We start from the raw sequence: 21237 nt of genomic DNA on the forward strand, positions 1-21237 counted from the left end.
CTTTCATAATAATCAGCCCATTTACTGTCTCAAACACAATTATGCAGATTTAAAATTTCTGCATAAAGCCCAGCCTAATTTGGGGTAATATCAATAATATGGATAATTAGTCTCCATGTATACAAGTAATACTATCATTTAGATTAAATGAATATATTTGCCCAAATAAAAATTAGTAATAGTAGTACAAATTTTCTGAGATACAGGAAGGGCGTGTAGATATATAATCACACTATCACAACCAGCCACTGTAGACATATTTGGCTATTCCAAGAAAATGAGTGTTCAAAAGGTAGTTATCCAACATAATTCAATAAACAATTTAAATTAATCCATTGAAACTGCGATATTTAAATCAAGAAGATACATCATTTAATTAAATTGGTCAGCCCAAATTCAAATATTAACTCCGGTCCAACAAAAGAGCCTTCCAAAGTCGAATAGGGGCAATTCCGTCAATTCAGAAGCCAAAGTCGAGCGCGGGAAACAGATCCTCTGCGGCGCATCTCTCACTTCACTCTATTATATTATCCTGCTTTCAACTTCTCTTTCTGCTAATCAATTTTACATTTTGTTTCCACACCACTAATTTACTTGATTAATTTTCCTGTAAAGACCATGAATGGCAGCGACAATAGGCGCAAAGATCGGTGGGATTCTCGTATTTCAAAGAAGCAGCAGCTGATTCTAAATGCGGAGGAGCAGCTTGAATCCAAGCTCGGATTTGATCTCTTCACCCAAGGAGATACACGCCTCGGCTGGTTACTTACTTTCGCCTCTGTCAGCATCCTCCATTTCCCCCAATTTATCATCGCTTTAATTCCATCCACATGCATTTTTCATTGATTCGATTCCATTTTTTTTATATAATTTGATGTGGTTCCTCGATGCAGTCGTCTTGGGAGGACCGGGAAACTAATAAGGTGCACAGTTGCGTCGATTTGTACTTTGTCTGCCAGGTAAAAGTTTAATTTTTTAAGACAGTATTTAGTTTGGAAGAGAATTTGGTTGTTTTGATATCTGTTGAATGTTTTTGGTGCAGGATGGTTCAATGTTTAAGGCGAAGTATAAGTTTCGACCTTATTTTTATGCTGCCACCAAGGTAGGGTATTACACACTTCGAATGCTACAAATAAAATTTCTATTTATAGCAACTCTCCTATGATTGACTACTTTCAATAATGTTGTCATAGGAAAAAATGGAAACCGATGTTGAGGCGTATTTGAGAAGGCGTTATGAGGGCCAAATTGCAGATATTGAAATTGTAGAGAAAGAAGATCTTAATCTTGTAAGTAAAAAACGACCTCTATTATATTTTCACTGATGTTATCTCATCTTACCTCATTATGTTCGATATACACACATTGCTTGTTATTGTTCTCTCTTTATATTAGGTGCTCAAGTGTAGTTACTTGTTACCTTATCTTCATTAGTTAAACATGTTTATTTTCCTATGCTGTTATTAAATAACCTTTTTTTATGTACATGAGCTTGAGTACGCATAAATACATACTAACCTTTTTTATGTACATGAGCTTGAGTACGCATAAATACATACTGAAATTACTATGTACTGAAGTACTCCAATTGTCACAGAAAAATCACTTGTCTGGTCTGCACAAGTGCTATTTAAAGATATCTTTTGATACTGTTCAACAACTAATGCAAGTCAAGAAAGATCTTGTTCATGTTGTTGAAAGAAACAAAGCAAAGATGGACGCCGAGGATGCGTATGAGTCCATATTGGCAGGGAAAAGGTAATCCTATCTTCTTTTGATAAATTCATAACAATAAGCTCTGTCTGAATCTGCAGATGTTTTGATTGAGCAGCAAACAGCGGCTCCAAGATTTTATCGATTGTATCAATGATCTACGTGAATTTGATGTACCCTATCATGTTCGCTTTGCAATTGACAAAGGTAATTCTGGATACATGTGTGATTTTCTCTCTTATTCTCTATGTGAATTCACATACAAATATCCCACATAATACATTCTTGAGTTCACATAATTCAGATATAAGGTGTGGACAGTGGTATGATGTAAGTGTATCCAGCTCTGGGGTTATAGTGGAAAGGAGAACAGATCTGTTGCAACGGGCAGAAGTTCATGTCTGTGCTTTTGATATTGAGACCACAAAGCTGCCGTTAAAATTTCCAGATGCAGAATATGATTCAATCATGATGATTTCGTACATGATTGATGGCCAAGGGTACCTAATCATTAATAGAGAGGTATATATGACCAGACCTAAATTATTTTACATACATGTTTTTCATGGCGCTTATCTTAGGTTAAGGATGATAGTTGCTCCCATTCCCCCTCTTTCCTTTTTTATTTGGAGGTTGACCAAGGGAAATGTGGATATTAAAATCTTATAATTGAAAAAGGTTACTGTTTCTATTACTAAAATTAGATAAGCCTGATCTCTGGGATCTCTATAATGTGATTTCTTTAGCAGTCCCATCAAACTTGCTCTACTAGATCAAAGATCTCATTTTTACAGTTTTGCCTAGTCCAAGTGCAGTGTTTTAGTTTGTGAAGATAAAACACGTTTTACGCAAGTTAGCTTGTTAGGTGATTAATTTATGTGAATGTGCTATAACTGACAATTAGTTATGTTTGCAAATCATTGCAGTGTGTTGGGGAGGATATAGAGGATTTGGAGTACACTCCCAAACCAGAGTTCGAAGGTTGCTTCAAAGTGAAAAATGTTAAAGATGAGGTATTAATGGCGTATGACATATTATTATACACCTGAAACGTATATATTTTTTAATTATCTATGTCTCTGGGAATTATCGCAGAAAGGACTACTTAGCTTGTGGTTTGCTCATATGCAAGATGTAAAGCCTGGCATATACGTGACATACAATGGAGACTTTTTTGATTGGCCATTCCTGGAGACCAGAGCAGCCCATCATGGTTACAACATGAATGAAGTATGTGTCGCTGCTAGCCACATTAAACTTCTTAAGTTTTTCTGTTTTCAGAAGATTCTGTCATCAATCTTTTCCACTGATGTATCACTGCCTAGCCACTCGAAACTTCTACAGTTGTTCCATTTTAGAGTACTCTGTCATCAAACTTTTCCACTGATACATTGGATCATTAATATAGGATGCTCAATTTTGTATCGCTCTGAAGCTCTTTATTTCTGTTGCATGGTATTGCGATATGTCCTCTTACTTTCATGATTGTGGAGATAATTAAATTAGAAATCACTGATTACTGTGTTTGCATTCCAAATTTCTCTTCTCTAAAGGTTTAACTGGTACTCATGAACAACTGAAAATCACTTATTTTCTGTTCTATAAAATTCAAGCACCAACATCTATTATTTTAGCAGATTGATTGCGTAATCTTGGTAGCTATATTGCATCCATTTATTCGCAAGCTCATTTTCCCTTTACCAAAAGTCCAAGCTGTATATAGTCTTGTTTCTCTGGTTCTCTTGTAACTTATGAACTGCAGGAACTTGGATTTCGATGTGACAAAGTTCAAGGTGAATGCCGTGCCAAATTTGCTTGCCATCTGGATTGTTTTGCTTGGGTTAAACGTGATAGTTATCTACCTCAAGGCAGCCAAGGCTTAAAGGTGCAACTACTTTATTTAACTTCTGGTTTTAGATTCTTCCCTCTTGCTTTAAATTACCTATTTTTGTACGATTTTCCATCTAATACATTTATAATTTTTATTTTCCCTCTTTCTTTTAGTTACCTACCTTGCAGACGTCATTCTTTTCCAGCTTTCAACTACTCAACTATTGTTTTATTCCCTTATTTTCCCTTTTATAACATAATGGCGTCAGCCATGGGATTTTTTTCAGACATGGAATAGCTAAAAATGGGAGTGTTCTGATTCTAAACTAAGCATAGTTAAAATGACTCTTCTCCATTGTTTCTGTGCTCATAAATGGTTCTAGGATTTCATCTCGTGTTTATCCAGTTCAAATAATGCACTCATGTGACTCTGATGAATTTGAATCGTGTAACTCATGTGATTTATCTTCTTTCAGTAATATGTCTAGAATCTAGATTATAACATTAACTCTTCATATTTCAGTCTGTTACGAAAGCTAAATTGGGCTACGATCCTTTAGAAGTCAATCCTGAGGATATGGTTCGCTATGCAAAAGAAAGGCCGCAGGTATGTACACTATTGTAAAATATTAATTGGAGAAGATAATTGATGATAAAGGTTGTTTTTCAGCTTGAGCAATATAAATTTACAAACAATATCAGAACTAGCTTAGACTCATCTTTAAATAGTGGAGAATTACTAGGTTCAGAAGTAGGTGGTATGTTTGGTGGAACCTTCTTCTGTTCTGGAGGCTGATACTAGACAACACACTCAGTCACAGACTTACAATACATGTGCATGCAACTGTATAAGCTGCAGACTGCAACTGTATAAGCTGCAGACTGCAACTGTCAAAGCTGTAGTATCAACGTATTATGCAATGGGAGTTGCACAAAGCGGATTTGAATAAATCCAGTCAACAAATAGGAGTTCATGTTATTCAAAACAGGTTCCCATCTGTTACGGGGCTGCTCTAAAATAGAGAATTGGTATGGAACTGGTATAAAAAAGATAAATTATTATCTCAGTATCTCTAGTCAGCAACAGCCACCATTGTCAAGGCGAATGTGTTTTAAATAACAGTGAAGGCATGGTTTTGCCCATGTTAGTTGGTTGATCTGAGATGATCATATTTTTGGATTAGTTTAGATAATTGTCAATATTTATCTTTAGTTTATCATCCTTAGTTGTTTAGAGTTGATCTTTAGGAGTCTAATAGCTTGTATTTTCCTAGTTTGAGTATGTTTAGGATCTTTATTTTGTTAGAATTTTATTTCAAGTTGGAATCTTTAGTAGGTTTTATACATAGGGTTACGTTTATCAGTTTTAAGCGTCCATAAATTTAGTTGAGTTTTTCCAGCGCAAGCTATGTGTTGTCGGTGTGTTGCCCTCCTTGAAGGTGTGGCCTTTTCAAAGGTGTTATCTAGTAATCATTCTATTACTTTATAGTATTATATTATTTTCTAGTCCTTTTCTGTTATTTTCCTGGTGGTTTGGTGTTGTCTCTGATCTCTACGGCTTATCACTCTTCATCCACCTATACTCCTACCATTATCAGTCAAACAAATCTTAGAGACTTGGGATAACATGAAACTCTCATGGATACCTTTGAAGTGTTACTAAAGTTTTTTGCATTCAATTTCTTAGAAAAACTGGCACTGGCATTGTTTCTTTTGGCCTATTGGTATTTGGTGTTTTTGCCATCCACCCCCAAGATAACAATGGAGGCATTTAACAATCAAGGATCCCTCATTTTTCCATCCTGAAAACAAGTATCAGGATGAACTAATTGTTCTTTATTTCATTAGTTCTACTTTCTGTTTAACTTAATCATGATCTTTACTTGACCTTTTACTGCTTTCAGTATGAATGTATGATGTTTCATGTGTGATACTCCACTAACCATCTACTTGGTTTACATTGTTGTAACTTCGCAGATGATGGCATCATATTCCGTTTCTGATGCTGTTTCTACCTACTACCTATATATGACATATGTACACCCCTTTATTTTCTCCTTAGCAACCATAATTCCCATGCCACCAGACGAAGTTTTAAGAAAAGGAAGTGGGACACTTTGTGAAATGCTTCTCATGGTTCAGGTGAATCATTGAAGTGTTATACATTATGTTTTATGTTGGAACTGTGGGTCATTGATTCTTTCAAGTGCATACAAGCTTTGTTCTTCATTCACTAGGTTTATGCTTTGCATTATTTGTCTTATGAGCCTTCTAGCCTCTCCATGTTCTATAATGTTATCCAACCCAATGAGTAAAGGAAAAGAAATCACATAACAGGAAACATCAGATAAGCCATTTTAGCTCCGTTGGCCTCTTTTAAACTACATATGGTGATACCTTTTTGTTCTTTGCCTTTTTATTCTTGCAGGCATACCAAGCAAATGTTATCTGTCCTAATAAGCACCAATCTGATCCGGAGAAATTTTACCACAATCAACTCCTTGAGAGTGAGACATACATTGGGGGCCATGTGGAGTGCCTAGAAAGTGGAGTTTTTAGATCTGACCTTCCAACAAGTTTCAAACTTGATCCAGCTGCTTATGAGGTAATCATCTATCTCAGCTCCTATTAAATAAAATATGGAGTATGTGTTATTTTGTTACAGCAGCTGTGTTTTACAAGGTCTTCAGCAAAACTTGGAGCAATCTTAAGTGAAACAGTGCAATTCTTTTATATGGTGCATATCATGAACGGCAATCTGTACCATCAATTTTGGAACCGTAAACATCATTTTCTCACATATCTTGAATAAGGAAATACCTCAGCATACACTATATCTTAGACATGTTGAATGTGTCCTTCCTGTCTTATAACAGAGTGGTCTAGGGTTCAAGCACCACAGTTCCCCCACCCCAAAGTCAAAAAAATCAAAATATATTTTACACGTGCTGAATGCTTTCAAAATCTTATACATATGATTAAATATTAAAGTTACTGATTTGGCTGCTAACTGTTCCTATTTAGAAAGTTGTGATACATTATACACATATAATGTTGAAGGAAAACATGCTAGGGGGTCGATTATTTGTGTTGGATGATCTGTGCTCAATTTTTTAGTCTGCAAAGGCTTGTAACCTGCAAGAAAATTTTCCTTGTAACTTACTGAAGTAAGAATGAATTATCCTTACAGCAATTAATAGACAATCTAGACCGGGACCTGCAATATGCTATCATAGTGGAAGGAAAGATGGATCTAGAATCAGTTACGAATTATGATGAAGTTAAGAATGCCATTTGGGAAAAGGTAATGTAACCTCTTCCGTCCATGTGAAGAATGCTTCTGATCAACTCATTATGTAAAGCACAGATGTTAGATTGTTTCCTTTGCTTTATCCTTATATTTAATCTTATCCAACGGGAGAAGTTTATCTCATCTGAGCTTTTTCTTTCTTGACCGTATCATCTGAACTGTAACCCTTTTCCTCCCTTTTTTTTGCTGATCACCATCTGAACTAGTCAATCCTTGTTAATCGCTATCTCGAGCCCAGTGCAGGTAGAGTATTCCATATTCCTTTCTTTGCACAATATATTTGATCATGCAAAAAGAAAAAAAAAGGGTTTTGAAGGGGAAGTTCAAAAGCATCAATATATTTGGAATTACCTTGTATCTATCTTTCTTCATAAAAAATTAGATGTTGCCCCATGTTTACAAACATACCTTGGAATTTGTGCATGATCTAGTAGAAGACAATATCTAAATAGTGCAAATTGAGAGGGTTGTATATGCAAACCTGAATACGAATATTGTGTGCATGTGGGTAGTAAAATGCATGTATTATTAGTGTGTATGACAAATATGTGCTTGTTTAAATCTCCTCAATTCTCTTCTTATCTGTTATCATATTCAAGTTTGTAACAAATGCATAGCCTGTATCCATGTGACTTACTAAGTTTGGTTTGCTTCTCTCCTTCAATGTGCAGCTAGTGAAACTGCGAGATGACCCAATATGTGAAGAATTTCCTCTCATATATCATCTTGATGTTGCTGCTATGTATCCAAACATCATTTTAACAAACAGGCTTCAGGTAATCATATATCATATCTCTTATTATGAACTTCACTTTGTAGTGCAATTTAGAGTATTATACACAAAGGAGAAAACATAGATGCACATATCAAACCACAGTTGATCCTATCATCTCAACATGATCCTATCATCTGATGATCTCAACATGATCCATGACCAAATAGGTAGTACTATTCCATGAAATTCAAACCAAGCATTTTCTTTTTTGTGAATTTTTTGGTTATTGCTTATGGGGGCAATTAGCCATTTCCGAAGCTTCCAAGCCTTGAAGCTTCTGTCAGATAAATGCAGTCTCCAATATTTTATCGCAATATAATTACGGTATATGATCTCTACTTGACTGTGTGGGTGCTATGTTCAAGAGTCACGGGAAAGTTTCCGCTTGATGGATTCATGCAAGATGCAACAATAGTCAGCATATAATTTAATTAAAGTCCATTTAGGCTGATATGTACTCGTAAGCCATAATATGACCCTATTACGAGATGGCATCTGACTTGAAATGCTGTTATACTTATGTTTCTTCACTCTCAAATTGTAGCCACCTTCAATTGTCACGGATGAAATATGCACTGCATGCGATTTTAATCGTCCTGGAAAAAATTGCCTTAGGACGCTTGAATGGGTTTGGCGTGGAGAGACATACATGGCAAAGAGAAGGTTTGATTAGTATTCCTCTATCATTTAGTTAATTAAACAGAAAACTGCCGTGAGTATTTTTTAATCAATCCAGTTGATTATATTGCTACAGTGATTATTATCATATAAAGAGGCAACTTGAGTCTGAGTTTGTTGATGGCATGAATGGAAAGTTATCCAACTCTTTCCTTGACCTGCCTAAAGCAGAACAACAAGTGAGACTAAAGGAGCGACTAAAAAAATACTGCCAAAAGGTATGTGTATATCGTTTCCCACATCCCTTTATTTATAACAGCAACTGCTTGAAACAGAGTTTATACTATTTTCTCCATCTTTTAGGCATATAAAAGGGTATTGGATAAACCTATTACTGAAGTTCGAGAAGCAGGGATCTGCATGCGTGAAAACCCATTCTATGTTGACACTGTCCGCAGGTAGGTGTCTAAAATATTGTCATGATTCTTTTTGGCACTTTCAATCCACTATTTCATATGGACCCTGTGAGGATCTTTCACAACATTATTAACTGTAAATTGGAAATTTCAAGCCAAGTGGCCACACTCAAGATTGTCCTCTTTTTTGTTGTTGTTTGGTTTAGCTTTCGAGATAGAAGGTATGAATACAAAGGGCTTAATAAAGTTTGGAAGGGAAAGTTGTCAGAAGCAAAAGCCAGTGGGAACTCTATCAGAATCCAGGAAGCACAAGTATTAATCTCTTGGTCCGGTTTACAGTAATGTAAGGCTGTTGTGGAAGTAAGACTAACTCTGACGGAATTACTTTTTCAGGACATGGTAGTGCTTTATGATTCACTGCAACTTGCTCATAAGTGCATTCTCAACTCCTTCTATGGCTATGTTATGCGCAAGTATGTTGTTAGACTTCCGTGTTATTGAAGTCCTATCTTTCATATAAGTCTTATGTGTTCTTAAATGTCTTGGTGAAATTCTAAATTTGTCAGGGGTGCAAGGTGGTATTCAATGGAAATGGCTGGGGTTGTTACGTATACCGGAGCTAAAATAATTCAGAATGCACGCTTACTGGTAGAAAGAATTGGGAGGCCTCTTGAGTTAGACACCGATGGTATCTGGTGTTGTCTACCTGGATCTTTCCCAGAGAACTTCACATTCAAGACAAAGTGCGTTTTAGTAGCAGAAATGCTTGGCTGCCTTTTATATATTCACCACTCACCCATTTGATTTTTCAGTCTATGTAGATAACAATAAACTGAAGTTGCAACATGATGATTGAGTTGTTATTGTTTATGTTTTGATATAATGTCCTGTATTTTTCTCATGCACTAATGTTGTTTGAAGATATGCTGACCACATTTTTGTAATATATGATCAGAGACTCAAAGAAGAAGCTGACAATTTCATATCCATGTGTCATGCTAAATGTGGATGTGGCTAGAAACAACACCAATGATCAATACCAGGTTAGTAAATAACCCTTCCCTTCTTATTCCAGTTAGTTCCGACGTAACTTTGTAATTTCCAAATGGTTTGTCATTAACGTTGGGCAGGAGAATTAAACGTCATATTACTAACACAAGAATCATCTACTGCTTCTTGCAGAATCTAAAAGATCCTTTCAGTAAGACATATACAACGCATAGTGAATGCTCAATTGAGTTTGAGGTGGATGGGCCATATAAGGTGATGCCAAGTAAATGCATGACAGCTGTAGATTTGCGCTTTCGGCGATGACTTTGTCCGTTAATTTTTCTTATATTACTGATTACTGAAGAACATATGTAATCTTATGCATATAGGCAATGATTATACCAGCTTCCAAGGAGGAAGGGATTTTGATAAAGAAACGGTATGCAGTTTTCAATGATGATGGTACCCTAGCTGAACTCAAGGGTTTTGAGATCAAGCGAAGAGGCGAGCTGAAGCTGATCAAAGTTTTCCAGGTAATTCTGTAACAGGCAGTGCCCCATGCTGTGACATTTGAAGAACTAACAAATTTATCTGCCTATTTCTATCTCCCATGTTTATGCTTTTGTGGTAATTTATCCTTATCAGTATTCTAGTACCAAGCTTTTTATTATCTAAATTGTTTTTATTTTTTGTAGGCAGAGCTTTTTGATAAGTTCCTTCGAGGGTCAACCTTAGAAGAGTGTTATTCAGCTGTTGCTGCTGTTGCAAATCGCTGGCTTGACCTTCTTGATGTATGTTACTTAGTTTGATGATGACTTCCTTTAACATATGCAAGATTGCAATATCCCATTGCCAACATGATTATTAATCAGTTTTATCTAAGTCTAACTCGCACCATTGGAGATACTGGAATGGTTACCTTACTTTCTTTTTTTGACGTTTTAGCTTGCTCTGAATAGTAGAAATGCATTTCTTTTGAGATTAGGCAATTTTGAAAAGTACTTTGGACTTTGGAGTATGTTTGACATATTTTCAAGTAAAGCAAAGTATTGTCTCGAAGATATTCTGTAGCTCTTATTTTGACTCTCTTTCCCAGCAACTATGTATTTTCTTTCTTGTATAACTAAGAACTCTTAGCTGCATTTCCATGAGATTTCATCATCTTAAATATCTTATAATCACAGAACCAAGGAGAGGACGTCACAGATAGCGAATTGCTTGATTATATATCAGAATCAAGTACAATGAGCAAGTCCTTAGCAGATTATGGACAACAAAAGTCATGCCCAGTAACAACAGCAAAGCGCTTAGCTGATTTCCTTGGGGATGCCATGGTTAAAGATAAAGGATTGCGCTGTCAGTATATTGTTGCTTGTGAACCGAAGGTATACAATTCATCATACAATGAGATGCTATCAATACCACCAGTCCTGTTTCTTGTTCTCTTCAATAAATTTAGCTTCTTTGGCAAGGATAAAAAGAATAGCATATAGCCATTTAGTCATGAATTGGTCTGAATGCAATACAATATTCTAATGTGCTTTTGGATAGATACTGATTAATTTTTAAGAATAGCATTCACTCAAGAATTGGTTCCAGTGCAATTTGATACAGCATTATTGGCTTAAAATAATATTGACACACCACATTGAACAGGGAACCCCAGTAAGTGAACGTGCTGTTCCTGTTGCAATTTTTGAGACTGAACCAGGTTTGATTTATACAGTTCTCTCTTGCTCTTTTTTTCTAATTTTATATCAACAGAAAAAAAGTGCTTAGCTGCTATGAAAATGCATTACAGAAATTATGAAGTTTTATGTGAAGAAGTGGTGCAAAGTCTCATCAGATGTTGGCATCCGGTCAATCATTGATTGGTCATACTACAAACAAAGGCTTAGTTCAGCTATTCAAAAAATTATCACAATCCCAGCTGCCATGCAAAAGGTCACGCAAGTTACTGCTGCTGGGTAGCTTATTTCCCTTTTTATACCCCTCTCCCTTTACTGAACTGCAATCTCATACTTGCCAGGTTGCAAACCCTGTCCCAAGGGTTATTCATCCTGATTGGTTGCACAAGAAAGTTAAAGAAAAAGATGACAAGTTTCGCCAGCGGAAGTTGGTTGATATTTTCAACCGAAAAGAAAAAGATGATGCTGTGGGATTGAGTGGTTATCCTCACACTATAGATGTACAGAATATTACAGACATGGAAGACTTTAGATCTGGAAAAACTCCTCCTGTGAGACCTCAACCTATTGTTCATTCATTCGTGATCCATAATGAACAGCATCAAGTTGAAACGAATAGTCTTGGGGGGAGTACGGAGCAAAATGATATACAAACTGGACAAAATCAGTCTACTCATCCATTGCAAAAGGCTCCTGAAGAGACTATTGATAGATTTGTCGACTATCAAGGATGGTTGGAGTCAAGGAAGAGAAAGTGGAGAGGGACTCGGGAAAAAAGGAAACGCCAACGGTATTCTTCATCATTTAAATAATTGTTTCTATAACATTTTCATAATAGGATACTTAAATTTTAAGTTTTTTCACTGTTGATTTTTGTTTGTTAACTTTTACTTTCACAGGTTAAACATTGTAAATGATGTGGAGGCACCCAGTGGCTCTGCAAATAACAGACATGCTCTCGGTGGAGTTGGGGTGAATTCCTATTTCCAGAGGCATGACTTAGCCCTCACCCGTTGCCATTGGCAGGTGATGCATTTTTTTAAGAATAATTTGTTTTGTAAATTTTCAGTTGCTTTGTATTTTCCTCCATAGAGAGCTGACTGTGATTCTTCTTTTTGTCAGATCATTCAGCTCGAACCAAGTGGACAGCATGGCAAATTTTTTGCTTGGGTAGTTGTAGAAGGAGCAATGCGTAAGATCCCCATATTAGTTCCCAGAGTATTCTACCTCAACTCCAAGGCCCCTGTAACAGAAGAATTCCCTGGAAGGCGTGTAAACAAGATTCTTCCCCACGGACACCAAAGCTACAACCTTATTGAGGTACACCTTCTAAAGTGTACATGAGTAGTTCTAAACTTCTAATCACAGAAACCAGCCTTTAAGTAATCAAGTTGTAGTTTAACGTTGCATTTTTATTGATAGGTCATAATTGATGAAGACCAATTTAGGACCGAAAGCAAGAAATTAGCCGCTCACCTTGCAGATCCTGAAGTTGAGGTATCTTTTTTTCTAGCCTAGAGTGATATGCTGCTAGCTTCTTCAAGTATTTGTCTGGATAATTGCAGTGCAAGATGTTAATAATAATACGCACAATTTGTCTTCACTTTGAAACTTCTGAGGTCTCTTGACTTAATGAATTTCTCTAACATCATATTTCCCCATTTCTACACTCACTGCTACAGGGAGATAAAACTTTAACATTTTCAGCGGATCATATAGTGAGTTCATAGTTAAAGGAGTCAATTACACTGAAGTAGTCTTGATGTGATACTTGCAGTTGTCTCATAGTATGACCCATTTCACATTGCAGTAAACTTTCTGTTATATCATTCCTTACTTTTTGTTAAAATCCACTCTTCAAGTTTGTTGTATGGTACGTTGAATAGTCGCAATTGCAACCACTTTTTTCATCCAACTCTCAATGGTAATGATATCCTCATAGTAGAAGTAGAATTGTATCCATTTCCTCCTTATGTAATTTAGCATTGTCTAAAAAGTAGACGATGAGAACTTCCCTTGTAGTCATTACAACATAATATCAGTCACATGCTTCAGTAGAGCTGTTTTTTTTAGCTCATTCCTCTAGTTGTGGTTGGTTTGGAGATTCAGGACTTGTACATTAAGCCTCATTTAACTTGGTTGATAAGGGTGGATTACCAGAAATTATGCAACTTAATTAAGTCTATGAAAATTGCAATAACCCTATTTTCCCACTCATAGAGCTAGTCTGGATTTTACTTTCTGATTATAAATTTATGATGATAAGAATATGAACTTTCTCAGGGAATATATGAAACCAAGATTTCACCGGAGTTTAATGCCATCCTTCAGATTGGTTGTGTCTGTAAAGTGGACAAATCAGCAAAAAAAAGAAACTTCCAAGATGGCTGGAGTTTGAGTGAATTGCACATGAAGACAACAACTGAGTGCCCATATCTGGAGCATTCATATAATTTCTTCTACTTGTATCATAGGTACTATGTGTTGTCGAAAAACAAGTTATATTTCCTAGTTAATAAACCAGGTTTTCTGTAGTTAAGGTAATATCGTTTCTATCAAATCATACTAAATATTTTGGCATTCAATTTTCTTCAGCATCTGTGACAGCCGAGCCATTTTTGTTGCATATTTTCCTGCATCAAGCCAAATAGCTGTTGTGGTAGTCAGTCCTTTCCAGAGTAAGGAATTGTCATCACAAATGCTAGATAGACAATTTCGTGAAGCTACTAGCCAAGCACTATCCACGCAAACTACTACAAATGAAGACATTACTTTCAAGGTATTTTGATTATTGATGCATTTTTTCATAATAATATATTAATTGTTTTATCATGTTCTTGCACTTTCTCGTAGGTGGACTATGTTGGGCATGTCAAAGATGCTCAAGGAAACTTGCAGAGGATGATAACCGAATACAGGTCTCTCTCATAATTTACAAAATCTCAGCTCCCTATAATAGTTGATGTTGGCAAATGAAACAAAAATAACATAATAATGTCCCACATGCATGTAAAGAGAGGACTTAAACCAGTATATAAGTCTAATGAGTCACTCCTCCTATCACCAATTGGGCGGGTCGCCAACTGTGGACTAAATTTAACTGAACTGAAACTGAAAAATGAGTATATTTGGGCTATATATTTGCTGATATTCTCCTGAACTTTTCTTTGATATAATTTGATACTCCTTTGATGTAATTTGATACTCCCTGTGTTCCATGTTAATAGAGGCGTCTCATTTTTTGCCCTTGTTTTGGAAAAATAATACTCCCTCCGTCCCACAATAAGAGTCACATTTTGCCATTTGGTCCGTCCCACAATAAGAGTCACATTTCACTTTTACCATAAATGGTAAGTAGGTCCCACATTCCACTAACTCACTTCACTCACGTTTTATTATAAAACCAATATAAAAAGTGGACCACATATTCCACTAACTTTTACAACCCACTATTCATTACATTTCTTAAAACCCGTGCCAACACCAAATGTGACTCCTATTATGGGACGGATGGAGTAATAAATAGTTAAAGTGGAGAAAAAGTAACGTGAGAGAGAATAATTTAGAGAAGATCACTAAATTATTCTCCCTCTCACGTTACTTTTTCTCCACTTTAACTATTTATTACTCCCAGTCCACTAGACTAGTTTTACCATTTTGGGCCGTCCCCCAAAATTAGAAAAAGTCTAAAATTGAAAGTTTTTAACCAATTACAAGCCTCTATTAATGAGACCCCATAATCCACTAACACTACCTTAACTATCTTTTCCCTCTCTCTTTCTTACTTTTTTCAATCTCTCTTACTTTACCAATTGCACATTAAAATCCGTGTCATATACAAGTTTGTCTATTTTTGGGGGACCAGGGATTATTATTTTTCCAAAATGAGTGCAGAAAATGAAATGCCTCTATTAAGGCGGAACGGAGGGAGTACCTATTATGTGGCATGTATGATTTGACATATACCCACTGTGTAATTTCTTTGGCAGACATCGGCATCATGGACCTGTAATCGCTGTTATAGAGTGCCCTAATATTCAGTTATTGAAGTCTGGCATTAGGTCACTGGAAGACTATCCTTGTGTAACCATACCCTCCAATGCTCGTGATAGCAAATATCAGGTGAATCTGAGTTTTGCATTAAGGTTTATGGTTTTATTTATGTGTTGGTTTATTGTTGCACTAAGTACTAACGTATTGCTGAATTCTTTGGTTATCAGGCTATTGGTTGGCAAGTAATTGCTGCAAAAATTGGACTACAACGATGTGCTGCTTCATCACAATGGTTGAATGAGAGAGTTACACTTTCACGATATGCCCATGTAAACGCTGCTGCACTCATTACTTGATATATGCTGTACTTTATTATATTATTTTCCGTTTTTTATGAAGATAGTCATATATAAACAGGTTCCATTAGGAAATTTTGAAGTTGACTGGCTCATACACACTGCTGATATATTTTTCTCAAGAGCTTTGCGTGATCAGCAACAGGTTTTTGCTTTCTTTATTTGTTGAGATTTACTTTCCTTCCGACCATAAGCAAAAATAAAAGATGTAGTAAGCCACTTGTGGCCTTACATATTTCACCCTGGGCGAGTTTTCATTGGCATGGAATTTGGTCCAACAGGTTTTGTGGATATCTGATAATGGCTTCCCAGACTTGGGAGGCACTACTGAAGATGTACCGTGTTTTATAGATGAAGTAAGTTATATAGACTTCAGAATGAGTTATATTTGTTGGGCCTGGCACTTTTTTGTACTGGCCAGTGGCCACAGGAAAATACTTGCTCCATTGTTAGTAATCAGGGAGTTTATAATGATGTCTGTAACCAGGTCAATCAACCTATCCTCACTTACCCTGGTGCATATAGGAAAGTTACAGTTGAACTTAAGGTATAATTCTCGTATCTCATTCTCCCTCCTTTTCTTCTGTTTTCCCTTTTCTCCCTTCTATCCATTAAAGTAATCCTTGTCTCTTATTTTTCAGATTCATCACCTAACTGTCAATGCTCTTCTAAAAAGTAACCAAGTGAATGAAATGGAAGGAGGAGCATTATTTGGTTTCGATCAGGATATGAATTCATCTTCATCTAATACAGAGAAACAATATTGTTATGATGAGGAAATTTCCTGTGCTCCTGCATTTCGTGCTCTGAAGCAATTAATCCAGAGATGCCTTGCTGACGCAGTTGCATCAGGAAATGTGTTTGCAGATGCTGTATTACAGCATCTCTACCGATGGCTTTGCAGGTTTTTACTAAAGTGTATTTCTGTGCATATAGTATTGTTTAACTAACCTCCTTTCACAATTTGCAGTCCAATATCTAAACTTCATGACCCAGCTCTCCATCGCATGCTTCATAAGGTGATCTTTTTGAACAGGGAAATAAGTCTTACTTCTCCAATTGATAAAGAAATATGATGGGTTGCATATGAGTCAGCTCATGTCATTAAAATTATTTTTTTCCTATCTCATGTTTTTTTCCTATCTCATAAGGCGTTCAATTAATTTCTACTTAGTAAATTGATGATATTTTCACTTCCAGGTTATGCAAAAGGTGTTTGCTTTGCTTCTGGCGGAGTTCCGTAAATTAGGTGCAACAATTGTATTTGCAAGCTTCAGCAGAATTATAATTGATACTGAAAAGTCAGATCTATCTGCAGCAAAAGCTTACTGTGATAGTGTACTTAAAACTCTGCAGACAAGGTTCGTCTCAACATGCATTTTGCTGACTTATTATCTTTATGCAAGTATTGTTGGAGGGAGGGGCTGGGTTGGCCAGTTTTGTATTTTGACCACTTCTATGTGGGTTATTTTCTTGGGTGGCGCATGTCATCTCAAACTTTCTTTATAGCAGGGACTTGTTTGAGTGGATTGAACTTGAACCTTTCCAGTTTTGGCATTCCCTACTCTTCATGGATCAGGTAAACAGCTCTTCTTAGTTTGTTGCGAACCAAAAATTTACTATTTTAGTATTGAAATATCATTATACAGCTTTTATTGTTTGTTGTGATATTATTGATTTGATTATGGAGTGTTTTTCTCTTTTCTACACTTATCAGTTTATTTCACCTGAATAGAGATCTGCTAAGTGTAGTCTTAGGTTACGTGAGAAAAATATAACTGTTATAGCTCATCTTCGCACTTTAATTCACTTTAAAAAAAAAGTGATAAAACTAGATACTTCTAATTGAACCAAGACTTGTACAATGGTTTAAAGCATTTGTATGTCACCAAGTGATTAGTTAGGCACATGGAAAGTGTCATGTCCAGCATTTCCAACACGCAGAAGGGCTTTATTGTCAAAATCTAATAAAAACATTATTCTAGCAACGAACTACTACTAATTTCTGACACCTATACAAACTTTATTTGTTTTATCCTTTCCCCTTTACTTTTTATACATTATTTTGATTGCCAACTTCTTGTTTTTCAACCTTAGTACAACTATGGTGGAATTCAAGCTAGATCAGAAGATAGACCCACAGAAGAATGTACTAGTGCTGTTGCAGAAAGTGTGTGCACTGACTCTCAAGTAGAAATCGTCTCCAACTGGGCCATAGCAGAAAACTTGACAAAAGTAACTCAGGTAGGCTAATCATCCATGTGAAATTAATTACTTCTTTATCTGTTTTAGATCAAATTGTCCCCTTTTCCTCTTTAATTCTGAAGGTTGTTTTGCATCAAAGCTTACTCAAAGGAAATATAAAGAAATCGATATTAGCCACAAACAGTGTGGACAGTTTAGCAACTCACACTCTTGATACCATTGTTGTTAACAACACCACAGATACATCAGACCAGAAAAATGGCCTTAACTAATATGCTACCCTTCCCGTTCCCTGAACCTCCTTTCATATTAAAATATTCTATAGCCGTTTAGTCTGGCAAAGATACTGCCTTTGTGCTACTAAATGAATTCCAGAATTAGTATCAGCTGCATACTCAGTTGCATGTAATGCCTAATCAACTGCTTTTCTTTTGTGCAGGATCACTTTATCTTAATTGTATCAGAATTTTTGTATTTTCCATGGAAGTTTGCGCAAGAAGAAGCAGCAAAACGAGCATCTGGCATGGGAGACCTGTGCACTCCATCAATCACAGCTGCTACTGCTGAGATTCTTGAATCACAGAAAACAGAGTTCCTGAAGAAAAAGGTATAGTATTTAGTTCATACTTCATATGAAGTGAGTTCTAAATCTTAACAGTTTAAAATTTATTGCTTGATAATCAAATTCTGTGTTCTACAGATTGCATCTGACTTTACGGACAAACTTCTCAAAATTGTATGTGATCCACATCTTCACATAAAAGGAAGAAACCAGTCTGAGATTGATCCTCCTGAAAGTTCGCATTCTTCAACCAATGTCCAAAAGGGAGATGCTGCTCTAGATTTCATCAAGTATGTCTGTGCAGTTTTGGCACTTGACCAAAATGTTCAGCATGAAATCCTGGTACAGACTAGCTCTAACATTTTCTCAACTGCCAAAAGTCTAAATTTATTATGTATTTTGCTTCTATTCTGATCCCATTCATCACGCCCTGCAGTGGTAAATTATGCAAGCAATATCATTCATGCGCTATTTGTATGCATAGTGCAATTAGCTATAGCAAAATAAATCGATTGTTATTTTACATATTCATACATGCTGAAGGGCACATAGGAGTTGTACTCATATGTAGCTCCTCTGGTAATTCTTTGGTTGTTGTAGACCAAACATGTCTTGTTTATGCAATTTATTTTCTTGGTTTTGGACAGGTTATGAGAAGGAATCTTCTGAAATTGGTACGCGTGAGAGAATTCGCTCCTGAGGCTGAATTTCAGAATCTACGGACATCTTTAACTTTACCGAATGTCATTTGCAGGTAAAAAATGGCTGGTGCTGTATGGTTCTGTCTTGAGTCTTCTAATTTATATCATCTACGGAAAAATTGTTTATTGAGTAGTACTATTGTGGTGCTTGATTGTCCATAGAAGACAAAACTACATAAATGGAGTATCAAATATTGCCTGTTTTGTGTTCATTTATAGTTTATGTTCTAATTCACAGCATTCTGTATGCAGTTACTGCAATGACTGCAGGGATCTTGATCTGTGTCGTGACAAGGGATTAATCGGACAGGAATGGCGTTGTGGTGTGGCTCAATGCGGGCAAGCTTACGACCGTGAAGTGATTGAGAATGCTCTCCTCCAGATTATTCGGCAGAGGGAAAGGCTGTACCACCTTCAAGACCTTGTGTGCCTCAAATGCAATCAGATTAAAGCTGCACATTTAGCCGAGCATTGCTCGTGTGCTGGATCATTTGTTTGCAGGGAAGATTCAGCTGAGTTCTGCAACAAAATGCAGACTTTCCAGAATGTGGCGGTGGATCAGAAGTTTCAGCTCCTCCAAGAAAGTGTGTCTTGGATCTTACAAGTCAAATGGATGTGATCTGAATATCCCAATATAAGCTTTGGACGAAAGTAGAAGAGAATCACTCGGATTCTATATTTTAGAAACCCAAACCAAGATGAATACAAGTCGAATCTACTTGTGTAAAAATGTAATTTAGCATTCATTGTAGGGTATGTTTAGACAATATTATACTTGTGTATACAAATGCCTCATGATATGAAATCATTATATAATGTCATTTCAATTTAATCTTAGATGGATAATCATGAGATAATTAGTCGTAGCTAACCCCTCCAACTAAAATAATCTCACGACTCAATCCTAGAGTATATCACATAAATGCTTATTTCCACATGCCTTCATAGTCTGCTAGATTTTGTGCGGGTTGTATTCTGAATTATATACTACTAGCATTTTTGTGATTGATTGTCTTCATAGTGTGCTAGATCATGTGTTTATATCCACATGCCTTTCACGATATTCTTAGTTGTTTACATTCATTAAAGTTTTTAGCTATTGTGTATTTTCCAGTGTACATTGTTATTGATGCAAATCATTATGGTTACTGGCTCTTATTATTAGTGTTTAACTTATGACTATACATGATTCCATGTTTCTGAGATGTCTGTTATGCTGAGGACTGTCATGAGTTATTATTTGAGATATTTATTGTTTATGGAGAAGTAATAAGTGTCTCTCTTATGAATTCGTGTTGTATGGTAAATTTGCTTTACTAATTAAATGCAGCAGGTATATTTATTGGGAATTTACTCAAACACTATTTGTGTTTCAGTTGGAGAGAGTTGAATTGGTATTATCCCAAGTTGCTGGCAAAGATATCACTGAGCCAAATTGGCTTCAGTGCCTTCAGGAGGTGGTGTAGTTGCTGTCTCTGCATCATCCGGTGGAGGAGGTGGTGCTGCACCTGCCGCAGCTGCTGAGTCTGATGGTGTGAGTTGCCAAAAATGGCAAAACTGGACAATATTTCACGGACGGAGGGAGTAAAACTTAAAATCATGAATTACAAAATGATATATTTCATCCGTCTCAACTAAGTAGAGTCAAAACATTTAGACATGCATATTAAGAAATTAGGACATCCAAAAAAGGAATACGATTCAATTTAGTTGTGACGGAGAGAGTAGTATTATAAAATTTTGTATAAATCTTTCTAATGAACACGAATGGAGTACAACAGGACCTTCACTCCCCTTTCAATCTGACAGTATTTGGAGGAAACTCACCCCTCTCAGAAATACCAATTTCCGTCCCCAATCCGGCAAAAGAGGAGCACCGAAGAGGTGAGTATGGTGACTGGAGGACAGGCGACTACATGTGCAGCAGCGTGGATTCTCGAGAGAGCGAAACTAATAGCATCACTAGTTGTTTGCATTGCCAAAATTTGGAGAAATAATAATAGGGTCTTGTTCTACATCATGATCAAACAAACCATCACTATATACGTAGATAAGATAAGGGAATCGGACTGCTAGATCC

At 36.3% G+C, this 21237-nt stretch overlaps 1 protein-coding gene across 3 annotated transcripts; it reads left to right on the top strand.

Annotated features, from left to right (window-relative positions):
- Positions 1–544: 544 nt before the first annotated feature.
- Positions 545–19989, top strand: LOC125217082 (DNA polymerase epsilon catalytic subunit A-like). 3 transcript variants are annotated; one of them, XM_048118906.2, is made up of 49 exons: positions 545–780; positions 894–959; positions 1043–1102; positions 1194–1289; positions 1598–1758; positions 1832–1920; positions 2018–2235; positions 2640–2726; positions 2809–2943; positions 3476–3598; positions 4067–4150; positions 5521–5685; positions 5972–6148; positions 6734–6847; positions 7525–7629; positions 8173–8291; positions 8383–8524; positions 8610–8704; positions 8869–8974; positions 9056–9135; positions 9229–9405; positions 9618–9705; positions 9845–9925; positions 10042–10185; positions 10348–10443; positions 10837–11037; positions 11309–11363; positions 11454–11596; positions 11682–12130; positions 12240–12366; positions 12463–12660; positions 12763–12837; positions 13624–13814; positions 13936–14119; positions 14194–14258; positions 15330–15462; positions 15561–15662; positions 15751–15834; positions 15971–16045; positions 16177–16236; positions 16331–16593; positions 16660–16708; positions 16890–17050; positions 17199–17268; positions 17787–17933; positions 18334–18501; positions 18595–18798; positions 19104–19210; positions 19410–19989. In XM_048118906.2, exons 1-49 carry the CDS (start codon positions 619–621, stop codon positions 19774–19776), a joined length of 6648 nt encoding a protein of 2215 aa, XP_047974863.2. In that variant the 5' UTR covers positions 545–618; the 3' UTR covers positions 19777–19989. The 3 variants fall into 3 exon arrangements, with proteins under 3 accessions (XP_047974863.2, XP_047974864.2, XP_088925050.1); XM_048118907.2 differs by having other exon boundaries at positions 546–780; positions 17202–17268; XM_089068924.1 differs by having other exon boundaries at positions 633–761.
- Positions 19990–21237: the final 1248 nt, after the last annotated feature.

This window comes from Salvia hispanica, chromosome 3 (genome assembly GCF_029641045.1).
Source record: "Salvia hispanica isolate PSC_SH4W2 chromosome 3, Shi_PSC_v1, whole genome shotgun sequence".
NCBI classification, from domain to species: domain Eukaryota; kingdom Viridiplantae; phylum Streptophyta; class Magnoliopsida; order Lamiales; family Lamiaceae; genus Salvia; species Salvia hispanica.

Coding starts and splice junctions, on each gene's coding strand:
- LOC125217082 (XM_048118906.2), top strand. CDS start 619: ATGAATGGCAGCGACAATAGGCGCAAAGATCGGTGGGATTCTCGTATT. Junction 2,236..2,639: donor ACCTAATCATTAATAGAGAG/GTATATATGACC, acceptor AAATCATTGCAG/TGTGTTGGGGAGGATATAGA. Junction 16,709..16,889: donor TCCATCGCATGCTTCATAAG/GTGATCTTTTTG, acceptor TTTCACTTCCAG/GTTATGCAAAAGGTGTTTGC.